Source organism: Papio anubis, chromosome 13 (genome assembly GCF_008728515.1).
Source record: "Papio anubis isolate 15944 chromosome 13, Panubis1.0, whole genome shotgun sequence".
Classification (NCBI taxonomy): Eukaryota; Metazoa; Chordata; class Mammalia; order Primates; family Cercopithecidae; genus Papio; species Papio anubis.
In genome coordinates, this window is record NC_044988.1 from 78,267,533 (window position 1) to 78,281,529 (window position 13,997).

General features: G+C 39.9%; 1 protein-coding gene across 4 annotated transcripts in view; it reads right to left on the reverse strand.

Annotated features, from left to right (window-relative positions):
* TMEM245 (transmembrane protein 245) overlaps positions 1-13,997 on the reverse strand; it is a 101,787-nt gene that overhangs the window by 3,450 nt on the left and 84,340 nt on the right. For 3 of the 4 annotated variants that reach the window (XM_017949661.1, XM_017949660.1, XM_003911392.3), the window contains one exon: positions 11,623-11,817. The exons of the other annotated variant lie outside the window; for it this stretch is intronic. In XM_017949661.1, coding sequence (XP_017805150.1) covers positions 11,623-11,817 — 195 coding nt within the window. The remainder of the gene's footprint in view (positions 1-11,622; positions 11,818-13,997) is intronic. 4 annotated transcript variants of the gene reach the window in all.

A 13,997-nucleotide genomic window follows, 5' to 3' on the forward strand; every position in this document is an offset into this window, starting at 1 on the left:
CCTAGCTTCAAGTAACTCCACCTCAGCTTCCCCCAAAGTTCTAGGATTACAGGTGTGAGCCACCGTGCCTGGCAGATTTTTTAAATCATAGTCAAATAAAGCTAAGTTTATTTCATACTAATAACCAACTCTTGGTTATTGTCAACAAATTACTCAACTTTTTCATTAGAAATAGAGCTAAAGGCCAGGCATGGTGGCTCACACCTGTAATCCTAGCACTTTAAGAGGCTGAGGTAGGAGAACTGCTTGAGCCAGGAGCTCAAGACCAGCCTGGGCAACAGTGAGACATCTCTACAAAAAAAAAAATTTAAAAATTAGCCAGGCATAGTGGCACATGCCTATAGTCCCATCCACTTGGGAGGCTAAGGTGGGAGGATCACCTGAGCCCAAGAGGTTGAAGCTGCAGTGAGTCTAGGTCATGCCACTCCAGTCCAGCCTGGGCAACAAAATGAGACCCTGCACCACCACCACCACCCCCCACAAAAAAAAAAGAAGGAAGGAAGGGAGGGAGGGAGGGAAGAAGGAATAAAATGAAGTACAATATAAAGTAAGTGTTCCATAAACTTAAGAAACAGCTCACAGTAGTAGAAACTAAAGATAACAAAAAGCTTTCATTAGGTACAATCACCTAAAAACTTACAAAACAAACAATCTGAACTTCAAATGTAATTCCACAATCATGCCCCCTCCCTTACTCCTTTTCTCTCCTGACTCTCAATTCATACAAATATTTAGGAGGCCCACAGGCAAGGCAGAGTTCAATTAAAGACTAACCTTGCAGCACTCAATGAGGAAAATACTTCAGTGTTAAGAGGGGAACAGGTAAAATGTCACAGAAAAGAAATTACCTTCAAGGATGTTCACTTATCTCAAGGCTCTTTCAAGGATGGTGCCCTAAGCCTCTGGATCTCTGAAGCACACCTCTACTAGCACAGCTCTACTTTGAAAAACTGTGAGTCTCCTGGCTATGGATCCTGAGGCTTTGAGAGGGTTTATGTGTGACAAGAATACACCAACCATTTTTAAAGATGCTGGCTGATCTAATAATTGAAATGAATTTTCTTTTCTTAAAGATTTTTATGTTCTGAAAACAAGTCCGAAAGTGAAGATTTGTATACACACATGTTTATATGCATTAATATCTATTTATCTATCTATCTAGCTATCTATAACCAGTGTTTCTCAATCTTGACATTGTTCTACGTTATAAGATGTTGTGTAGCATCCCCAGCCTCTATCCAACTAGAATGACAATCAAAGTGACTCCAGACATGAGAAAATGTCTGGGGAGAAAAAAAATCACCTTCACACTCCTGTCAGCACTATAGCTCTAGATAGCTATTTTTCAGTCTCACCCAAGTTTGTGTTTTTACATTTGTCTACAGGCCAAGCTGGCTGCTGTCTCAGACAATATGAATTTCAGGTAGCACTTAATTCTGAAAAGCCCTGGAAAATCTTTGCAAGCAATAGTCAAAAACTGGCTAATACTACAAAGCATTTTCTAATACCCAACGGGGTTCTCTGACATCTTTTCAAATTTCTCAGATACCTACAATTTTATATCTATTAACTATTCATTTCCTCTAAATTATGAATGAAGATTTCTGCCTCAGGGCAAAGACACATTAAATAAGATTAAGGCTGTGGTTAGTCTAGTCACTGCTCTCTGTTGACAAGTAAGCTTAGCTGTAACCTTGAAATTCCTACCTACTATTAAATTTTGTCTCCAGGCCAAGAAAGCCTCCAAAACGACTCAGGAAAACAAAGAAAACCAACAACTTGAAGCAAGCTTAGAAATCAGTTACTAAGAGTCTTTCATCTCAATGTTCTCTCTAGGTATGTAGGGTATTAGGGTGATGGAGCAGGAGGTGTGTGTGTGTATAGAACCCTACTGAAGTAACACTGATCTTGAACAAATCTCTATCTCCAGGAAAACAGTATCTATAGTCTAGAGATGCAGAAATTATTTGGTTTTTGGCTTATTACAGAGGCACAGCTCTAACTAATAAGCAAAGTTCACAAAACTATAACTCTCTGCGTTAAAAATAAACACTGCATTGATACTATTTTCTGAAAATGTTTTAACATCCTACCTAAACCATTTAAATACAGTATTCTTTCCCAAATTCTAAGGATTATTATGCTGCAAGGAATCATGGTTATAGAATTTCTCATCTAAGAATAAGCAATGCAGAACGGGACCACAGGTGACTGGGGGACTACAGGACTGTTAACATTTTATACCTCCTTTCAGAGCAACAGGGATTGTGCAGTGTAGTCTCTCACTATTCCTTGCTCTTTGAAAATATTTTGGGATCTGCTTGCCTCAAAGTTTCAATGAGATCTTTACAAATTCATTTCACCCCCTACCCTCTTCCCTCCATGTAAATGTTTAAATCTTTTATGATTTAACAACGGAAGACTTGTTGACTTCCAGCTTCCTAGACGTGCAGAATAAGTTATGGATGCCTGAAAGTTATAACTGACTAATTTAACTTACTTAGCTGGCTCCCCAGCACTGACTATATATTTCCTACACCAGTACCAGCATACAATCCTGTGACAGACCACATGCAACCACTATTACACATATCCCCTCCCTTCCAACAAATTTGGAATAAAGTTCTAAGGCTAGGGTTTACTATGTCCCATCCTCTTTTATCAGCCTCAAGGTTGTATTGAAAAATCCTTTTTATCTTATCTGCTTTTGGTTTCACTAATTCACAACTTCACTAAATCTTCACCTAGCACTTTCTATGCACCAAACACCACGTTACGAATAGCAAAACAGTGGTCAAGTTAGATATAGCTCCCACCTTCAAAAAGTTTACCAACTGATGGGAAAAAACAATGAATTAAACACACATCTATAAAACATGTATTAAGTTTCAACAGAAGTATAAGATACCACAGGGACACAACAAGGACTTCTTACCTAGTTCAGTTTCAGTAATATTTCTCACAAAAAGGGTACTTTGTATGACCATGATATTGGACTTGGCTGGGAAGGAAGTGGTATTCTTTACAGAGGGGACAACACTGCAAAGATGACACTGCCTTCTGGTAACTAAAACAAGTTTAATAAGGTTGAAAAATGAAATGCAAGGCACACAGCACAGAGATGAATCTGGAGAAGTAGACAGAAAAAAGGCATGAGAAGAGAAGTCTGACAGGACAAATTAATATGTCAGCTTTATCTTGAAGGCCACGGGAAGCCACTGTGGGAATTTTAAGCAGCAGCAGAGTAGAATATTTATGTTTCAGAAACATCAGAGAGAGGGTGCTATGAAGAACAGACTAGAGGGGGGCCAAACTCGAGGCAGGCACCAGTAAAGAGGCTGCTGAAGCAATCCTGGCAGTGGGTCACACCGCTGGGAGTAAAGAGGATGAACAGATTCAGGAAATTTTCAAGTAACAGAAAGTAAATCAAATGTATTCCCTTTCTAGCCCCAGTTTACTCTCTTTTCTCAATCTTCTAAAGTGGAATGACAGCAAGTGCACCCCAGCTGAAATTCTTAGGGTTAGCGTAAAGATCTGCAGAAGTGGGGATGGTTTATGGCGCGTATCTTTATGCCTCACTTTACAGAGACCCAGAGATGGGGTTTCACCATGTTGCTCAGGCTGGTCTTGAACTCCTGGACTCAAACGATCGCCTGCCTTGGGCTACCAAAGTGCTGGGATTACAGGCATAAGCCATTATGCCCAGCAGATACTCATTTTTGATTATACTTTGGGTATTTAGTTATGAAAGATATAAACCTCAGATTAAGAAAGCGAGTACAAAAACAGCCACAAGTTACTAAATCTTCCCTAGAGAAACATAAAGCTGAGTTCCTAAAGGACCACATTCCAGTTGTCACCTTCAACACTGTCAAGGTGTAACAGAGGGCAAAGGAAAACTATAATATGGAGAATAGCATCCCCCAAAGACTTCCTGGGATATACTCCTTACAGGATTTTCTGGGCTTTAATATTCACAGACTGCGGCTCAACTTTTAGTAGAAGTGAAAGAAGTCTATCAAAGCAAGTCTGATTATCCTGTCCAAAAATCAAGAAAGTATGCATGATTACAGGGATGTTTTCGCCTTTCCCTACCATCCCATCTCCCTAAACAAGCCCACTATTAATAGAGAACAAAGGAAGTGAAAGGTTCTGATTATTCAGTAGAGGCCAAAATAGTTGGCAGCCCAAAGCTGTGCTGTATCCACTACATTCTCACTATCAACAGTGAGCAGCAGAGAAGGTCTTCCTTCCTACAATCTTTCCTTAGGAGAATGGGCATTCATCTGTGTGAAGATAGTAGTCCAACAAGTTTTTTTGCGGTATGGAATTAAGAGGTATGTCTGTTAAATAAAATGCCAACTGTCTATCCTGTATTGTCACACTGTAACAATATACAAATTCCTAGAAAAAGCCAAGCCCTTTCAGAGCTCATGCTTCTGTAGCTACTATTCCCTCACAGCCCATTCATTTCTTCCACTAGGAATTGAGCATTCTGAGTACAAAATACTGTTGACAGAGGCTGACATCAGTAATTAAAACAGACTTGGCCCTGGCAGTAACAGCAACTATAGTCAAGTTGGGATGGGGGAGAGAGAAAAATAATCAAGTATATAAATGAAAACTGTACTCCAAAAAAAAATAAGTACAAGGTACAAACTATAAACACATTAAACTGGCAAGGAGGCCATAACCTAATCTTGGGGGTAGGAAACACTTCTCTGATGAACTGACATTCGAACTGAGATCTGAATAGTTAGGAGTTCCTTAAGAAGGAAAGATGGGGGGATTATCCAGATGGAGGATTATCCACATAGAGAAACCAGCAAGCACAAAGGCCCAGAGTTTCAATGGCACCTAGTGTATCTGAGACCTGATGGAAAGCCAGTGTGGCTGCACCATGGACAGCAAAGGCCATGAAAGAAAAAAAAAAAGAACTAAGAGGCAAAAGCAACAAATTCTAAGAAGGTGGAAAGCGGGTGGGACTGCTATGATCTGGCATATGTGATAGAGTTTGGCTGTCTGTCCCATGCAAATCTCATGTTAAAATGTGATCCCTAATGTTGAAGGTGAGGCCTAGTGGGAGGTGTCTGCGCCATGGGAGCAGATCCCTCATTAATGGCTTGGTGCCCTCCCCCCAATAATGATAAATGAGTTTTTGCTCTATTCCTTCAGGTAAAAGCAGTTTGTTTAGAACAGCCTGTCATCTCTCTTGCTTCCTCTCTCTCCGTGTGACACATCTGCTTCCCCTTTGCCTTCCACCATGACTGGAAGTTTCCTGGGGCCTCACCAGAAGCAGGTGCTGGCAGTATACTTCTTGTACAGTCTGAAGAGCCATGAGCCAAAATAAACTTATTTTCTTTACATAAATTTTCTAGCCTCAGGAATTCCTTTATAGCAATGAAAAACAGACTAACACAAGACCCTAAAAAGCTGAATCTTAAACCAGTAGTGAGAAAGGCCGGGAAACATTTTGATTTATTCGGAGAAATCCCCCAGGCTTAGGAACTGGTGACATCAAGTAACTCTGGAAGTAGAGCCGGAGGTGGGGGAAAACACAGGATTGCTCTACAGTTTCCTTAAAGAGCAGTAAGACAACACCCTCTGATAGCCTCACCCCACCTCCCACCCAGCCAAGCAGCTGACTCCACCCTCTCCCCTCCTTGGCAGAAAACTAGAGGTTTTTCCCCTCTGGAGGTAAAAAAAAAAAAAAAAAAAGTCTCTGAACTAGTGCACAACAGGCAGAAATGAGGGTGGGCATCCATCCCAACACTGGGAGATTAAGTGGATGTTTACATCTTGAAGGCTGTCCAGACCCTTTCCTCCTCCTGGCTCCCGGGAGGCTGGCAGCCAGGCTTTTAGTCTCTAGCCAGATTAGAAGCTCGCTCTTTGAGGACTACACGAGCCCAAAAAGGGGACCAAAATCACTGACATTAAGGGCTGGACAAAGCAGTGGCCCTGCCACATTATATTATGGTAACACATATCATAATCCACCACAGCTTCTGAGTCTCTTTTCTTTTTGGGACAGAGTCTCGCTCTGTCACCCAGGCTGGAGTACAGTGGCACAATCTCAGCTCACTGCAACCTCTGCTTCCCAGATTCAAATGATTCTCCTGCCTCAGCGTCCCGAGTAGTGGGGACTACAGGTGCATGCCACCATGCCTGACTAATTTTGTATTTTTAGTAGAGACGGGGTTTCACCATGTTGGCTAGGCTGGTCTTGAACTCCTGACCTCAGGTGACCCACCCACTGCGGCCTCCCGAAGTGCTGGGATTACAGGCGTGAGCCACCGCGCCCGGCCATATCTCATTCTTAACATGAGCCAACAGCCAAACATCTTCAATACCCGATATTGTGGTTCTGTTAATACAGGTTAGTGTCCCTTATCTGAAATGCTTGGGAACAGAAGTGATTCACATCTTTTTTGCATTTGGGAATATTTACATTATACTAACCCCAAATCCAAGAATCCAAAATCCAAAATGCTGGCCGAGTGCAGTGGCTCATGCCTGTAATCCCAGCACTTTGGGAGGTTGAGGAGGGCAGATCACCTGAGGTCAGGAGTTGGAGACCAGCCTGGCCAACATGGCGAAACCCTGTTTCTACTATAAATACAAAAATTAGCCAGGCGCTGTGGCATGCACCTGTAAGTCCCTGCTACTCAGGAAGCTGAGGCAGGAGAATCATTTGAATCTGGGAGGCAGAGGTTGCAGTGAGCCGAGATCGTGCCACTGCACTCCAGCCTGGGTGACAGAGTGAGACTCTCCCTGTCTCAAAAAAAAAAAAAAAAAAAAAAAACAAAATGCTCCAACAAACACTTCCTTTGAGTATCATGTTGGCATTCAAAAAGTTTCTGATTCTGTAGAGTTTCCAACTTGGGATTTGGGATGCTCAACATGTATGCCAAAGGTGGATGGATTTTATAGATGTCATAAATGTCCCTCATTAGCTGACTTAAAAAAGAGAAATTATGCTGGGTGGGCTAGGTCTAATCAGGTGAGCTCTTCTTTTAAAAAGTCTAGGGGTCAGAGACTGAAGTTAGAAAAATACTCTCCTGCTGGCCTTAAAGAAGCAAAAACCCAGATTATCAGCTGCCTATGAAGAGAGGCAGCCTCTAGGAGCCATGAGTCTCAGTTACACAACTACAAGGAAATGAATTATGCCAACAACAGGACCGCTTGAAAGAGGACTCCAATCCACAGATGAAACCCCAACTGTGACTGCAGATTGTCAGGTCCTAAGCAGAGGAACCAACCAAGTTTTGCTTGAACTCCTGACCCATAGAAGCTGTGTCGTAAATGTATAGTAAGCTGCTAAACGTGTAATTTGTTACATGTCATACAAAACATAAACCTCTAGGCTAAAAAGGCACATTTTATTCTAAGGAAATAACATCTCAATAAAGGAGACTGAAAAACATGTGCAAGTAGAAATGGAAAGTGCTATAGTAAAGCTATAAGATAAAGTTGAAGAAGTCACCCAGAAAATGGAGCCAAAAAGACACAAGTGAAAAAAGAGAGAAAGTATTTAAAATGTGAAATGCCCAGTCCATGAGGGTCAACGTCAAAATAAAATAAATTTCTGAAAGAAGAAAAGGAAATAATGAAACAACTCAAGAAAAATGTCAGAACACCAGAACATAAGTTTTCACTTTTAAAGGTCTTAGCAAGTGCCCATCAGGACAAAAAACACAGATAAACAAAAAGATCTTATATGTCTTCAAACAGTTAAATTAACAAGAATCAAGAATAAAAATTGCTTGACTTTTAACAACAATCCTAGAAGCTAGAAAACAATGAATAAATAAATGTTAAAGAAAAAATGTCAAGCATAGAATTCCCTACATAGGAAAGCTACTGGATTAAGTATGACATTAGGAAAAGCTTTTTCAGACATGCATCGTCCCTCAAAATTTACCTCCTATGCATATTTTCCTGAAAATCTACAACACGATGTGCTCCACCAAAAAGGAATAAATCAAGAAAGAAAATTATATAGGATATAAGAAATAAGGATTCCAACGCAAGGGAGAGTTGAGGGAATACCCAAGGTGATAGCTGAACAGCAAGCCAAAAGGACAGCACTCCAATGGGGCAGACCAAGACACTCAGGAGAGTCTTGTTCAGAAGACCAACTATGCCTGGTGCAACTGAACATACCAAGTGGAGAGGCGAGTGCCTGGTGCGGAGCTTGAGATGGGATTAGTTATAAGTACATGGAAAGCAAAGCAAATAAAAACCAGTATCTTTACTAACTCAAGAGAAAGCAAAAGTCGTAGGGGTAAAGAAATATTGGAATATATGACAAGGCTCAAATATGAATATAATTTAAAGTCATAATAATGTAAAACCTGAATACTGATCTAACCAGTATCACAGTTTGTTCTGGGGGAATGGGTAGTGAAAGCTAACTTCTAACCAAATGGGAAGTTATTAGATGATGCCTATACATGACCAAATCAGAAATAAGCATGTCATTTCAAGATATGGAGGTAAATACCAAAATAATTAGGGTCAAAAAGTGGTTCCTCTTAGAAAAAGGAAGAGGGAGAAGGCAAAGCCCTTATTTTTCACTGAGTTTTGTAGAAATTTGACTCTTTAAACTACGTGCATGAGTAACTTTGAAAGACAAAGGCTATATACATGGGTCCTCACATTATCTTTTTCTACTCCGCCATACCACATAAGCATTTTGTACTTTTAGAAAGAGAGAGGGTTAAAAAGGTTTATTACCTCTAAAAGAATTCATTTAAGTTGCTTTTGTTTCGCCTTAAAAACTAACTCTTAATTTAGTAACTTGAAATCATTAAGTTTTACTCAAAATAACAGCAAAATATTGATCAATTCTCTTTTTTCTTTGTGTTTGGCAAGCCCATGGAACACAGCCTCAAGTTAGCAAGTGCATTCTGTTGCTTTTGAGCACGCTGGCATCTCAGGTACCTGAGCACTTGTCTTTAAGAGGCAAAGGCAGAAAAGGATATCATAGTGTCACCACTACCAAATTGGGAAGGCCCTTGTCAAAATCACCGAAGCATCTCTCCTTTTATTCTTTTGGAAAAACTGATTTTCCCCTGCCATCAAGTAAGGATCATGCATTGGCTAAAATGGCCCCCTAACCGGCTCTAACTCAGAGACTGTACTGCATTTGTCCCGAGTTAAAGGACCATGTCTCTTTTCACAAAATATAACACTGAAAACAAAATTAAACAGAATCATGTTGTTAAAGAATTTTACATAAAAGCATAAAATATTTTCATTACATGCATTGTCAGAAACAACTTGTCAATGACTCCTTGATTATACAAGAATATCCAGTGGCAGGAAAACTAGTGTTTTCCAATTGCAGATAACAAGGTAAATGCATATAGTTTATGGAAAGTTAAAAATCTTTTACTTTCTATTCTGAGACTGTCCTTCTTACTTTTTTGTTGTTAAAATGTAATTTCTGGCACACGACATAGAAAACTGTTTTTAAGTATCCACCTAAACTTAAAACCAGATGTATAACCAGACATTCCACTTTTAGGTATATGTCCAACTACAGTAAGTACTATGCGCATGTCCACCAAAAGACATGTACAAAAACGTTCATGGCAAAATAAGAATTTTTTTTAAAAAAGAAAGTATAGCAACTTGAATTATAACAGACATAAACTGCAAACTACCCAAATATCTATTAGTCCTACAATGATTAAATGTGACTGCAATATATTCATGTAATGGAAGATTAGACAACAATGAAAGAATGACCCATGAACAGAGTAAAACATCCAACAACATGAATGAATCACACAGAGACACACTGTTGAGCAAAGAGGGCTGACTATGTGAGTATGTACCTACCATATGATTTCTTTTACATGAAGTTCAGAAACAGGCAAAACTAATGAAAAGTGACTACAGTTAGAATATCAGCAGGCAGTGGGGTCTGAGATGAGGCAGGGAGAAGCCTTCTAGAATAACAAAAATATTCTATATCTTGATATGGGTAGTGGTTACATGGGTGTGAGTATATGGAAAAATCAACCTGTCTATTTAGAGGTATATTTGGCTACTTAGATGTACATCCTCATCATATATAAACTATACCTAAAGAAATTTAAGAAAATTATAAGACAATTGGGAAAATTTTTCAAACATTATAATTTATTTTATGAAATGCTGGTGACAGCAGATAACAGCAATTGTTATTTTCATATTCGTACTTACAAAATAACACGTTGCAACTCTATATTGGTGTCCCAAATAATTTTTTCCCAACTTTGTATTTTAAAAATGTATAAACCTACACAAAATTGAAATGCTGGTACAATTAACAACCATATGTCCTTCATCTAGATTCACCAGTTGTTAACATTTTGCTACAGCCACTTCCTCTCTCCCTCTGTTTTGGCTGAACTGCTTGCAAATAAGTGGCAGACATCATGACCGGTCATCTTTAAAGGACATTCTTCTACAGAACAAAAGTGTCACTGGTTATGACTGGCTATCATTGTATCACTGCTTATCGAAGTATCATTATTAAACTGGTTAAACCAAATTTAACATTGATATATTATTTAACATATGGTCCACGTTCAAATTTCCCCAATTGTTTCAGAAATATTCTTTATAGATTCCTCCCATCCCCAATCCAGAAATCTATCCCAGACTCATGCCATGCATTTGGTTGTCCTATTTCTTTTCCTTTTTTTTTCTTTTCCTTTGAGACAGAGTCTCACTCTGTCGCCCAGGCTGGAATCCAATGGCATGATCTCGGCTCACTGCAACCTCCGCCTCCCAGGTTCAAGCGATTCTCCTGCCTCAGCCTCCCGAGTAGCTGGGATTACGGGTGCCTGCCACCACATCTGGCTAATTTTTTGGGTATTTTTAGTAGAGATGGGGTTTTACCATGTTGGCCAGGCTGCTCTCAAACTCCTGACCTCAGGTTATTTGCCCACCTTGGCCTCCTAAAATGCTGGGATTAGCGGTGTGAGCCACTGCATCTGGCCTGGTTGTCCTATTTCTTGAGTCTCTTTCAATCTGGTATACCATGTTCCACATGGTATTAAATTTTTTACCTTTATTTTTGGCTTTTCATGACATTAACAATTCTCAAACAATATAGGTGTTTTTTTTTTTTCTTTGAGTCTACAGACTCTCATTCTGTTGCCCAGGCTGGAGTCCAGTGGCACAATCTGGGCTCACTGCAGCCTCCGCCTCCTAGGATCAAGCAATTCTTCTGCCTCAGCCTCCCGAGCAGCTGGGATCACAGGCATGTGCCAACACATCTGGCTAATTTTTGTATTTTTAGTAGAGATGGGGTTTCGCCATGTTGGCCAGGCTGGTCTCGAACTCCTGACCTCCGGTGATCCACCCGTCTTGGCCTCCCAAAGTGCTAGGATTACAGGTGTGAGCCACTGCTCCCTGCCCCAATATAGGTTTTAAATTTTCTTGGTATATGAAACCCAAAACTCTGCCAACGATTTGTATTCACTTAGTGTCTTCTGCAACCTTTATCACAGCATTGGTACTCAAATACCTTTATCCTGACAAGTCTGGATGAAGCTACTTATCAAATACAGAGACAGGACAGCTCAATGTATAAACACAGCTTACGATTATTCTGCTTTAACTCACCGCTGAGTCTGAGCAGGCCATGGGGTCTGGTTTGGCGTGGGCACTGAATTCGTGGGACTCACTAGCATGGCACTATAGATATTGGAAGCAACCACAAGTATGCAGAGAAGAATAGGCCCGATGATTGCTCCTTCCAGGCCTAGGTAGTATGCTCCACCGGCCACTGCCAAGCCTGTCAGGTAAGGATGGCCACCTCTGGAATAAAGAGCATGACCTTTAACACACAAAAACTGGAGTAAATCTGAAATACATTTCTAATACAATGTTCATTCTTTAATACACTATGCTTTTTGGCATATTATCAGCTTTCTTTAGATCTTTCTTTAGATCACCTCGATGCATACAATGAACACTGACTGCAATAACATTGAGATGCAAGATTTTTTTTTCCTATGGGTGACATCTGCCTCTTTTTATAGCTCCAGGAATGAAATAATAAAGTCAGCAATGTTAATAGATATTTTATACCCATTTCAGGTGCCTGCCTATGATGGGTTAATGTTGGCTTAGGACTGGTTAGGAGTCACCTGTTAAGTTTTCCTCCATCAAGGATAATTAAGTGAGCATATAATTCAGTTAATTATGCTTTTATACGACAACAACAACGATAGCATCCCTGTTACTCATAGGTCAGACTTTTGGTAACCTCCTAAAATACAGTTTTTAACACAGGTAATGATAAAAGGCCTCCTGAGGAAAATATCTGTCACAAAGCCCAAGATTTCTATTTCACAGGAGAATCACAAATGCCCTCCAGCTTATTACAGTATCACTTACAGAAGTGGAATGAAATAAAATAGAACACAGTAGCACAGCACATTGACAATGACAAGAAAGGACCACTGACATCAGAAGGACTGGGAAATAAGTCACATTCTGTTTGTTTCTAGTTTTAAACATAGATGAGAAGAACAATTCAGTGAAGGGCAAATAACTAAATATCCTGGAAGGATGTTCTATATTACAGTTAAATCAAAGTAAGACTTGTGGAGAACCAGTCTTCAGGAAACCAATATATTATATTCATAATGTGTTTGTCTTTCTCATTCCAAAAAAATGATTTAGGGCAGTATTCCATGTTTGCTAAGTAAACTTCTTCCCTAAACAACACATTCAAGGAAAACTATCAAAAATGCTTAAAGCTTTTTTCCCCGTTCCGTCACCCAGGCTGGAGTGCAGTGCTGCAATCACAGCTTAATGCAGTCTCGACCTCCCAGGCTCAAATGACCTTCCCACCTCAGCCTCCTGAATAGCTGGGACTACAGGCATGTGCCACCACACCAAACTAATCTTTTTATTTTTGTGCAGAAGGGGTTTCACCATGTTTCCCAGGCTGGTCTTGAGCTCCTGGGCTCAAGTGATCCATCCACCTCGGCCTCTCAAAGTGATAGGATTACAGGCTTGAGCCACTATGCCCAGCCTTAAAGCTTTAAAAAAAAAAAAAAAACGTGTGGGAGTTTATTAATAAAAGCTTAACCTACTAAAAACTAAAACAATTTATGCCAAACCTTTCATTTCCCAATGACAACGTTTAAAGACAGTATTTTAGGCCGGGCATCGTGGCTCACGCCTGTAATCCCAGCACTTTGGGAGGCCGAGGCAGGCAGATCACCTGAGGTCAGGAGTTCAAGATCAGCCTAACCAACATGGTGAAACCCCATCTCCACTAAAAATACAAAAATTAGCCAGGTGTGGTGGTGCACGCCTGTAATCCCAGCTACTTAGGAGGCTGAGGCAGGAGAATGGCTTGAACCTGGGAGGCAGAGGATGCAGTGAGGTGAGACTGCACCACTGCACTCCAGCCTGGGTGATAGAGGGAGGCTTTGCCTTAAAAAAAAAAAAAAAAAAAAAAAGACAGTATTTCTTTAATTCCAGCTGTAAACCTTAATATAAAATTTACCGCAAAGTTTAAAGAAATAAAAGCACTTAAGTATAAATCATACTTAGTCCTACTCAAATGTCAACTGTGACACACTAGTTAACCACACTATGACGTTCAGCCTTTTAATTTTCTCTCTCAAGTTTTAATATGACTGAGAACTGGCTTGATTTAGTGCAATTTCTAAAAGAGATACCAAAACCTATGAAAACAGACATTTATTTATTGTATTAAATGGCTAAAGTGTTGATTCTGACTTAGAGTTAATCTGTATTTATCACAGAACGATTCCAATTATACCTTCAGAGAGCTCTGCTTGCCAGAAATTAACTTGCTGAGATTTGGTTTCACATGGAAATCCTCAGACACATAATCTAACATCATTTTCTCCAAAACCAAAGAAGAGATAAATATAATCATTAACAGTTCACTGTACTTAAAGTATTTGATGTACATCAGGTCATAATTCTTTTCTAGGTTAAATGTCACTAAATCA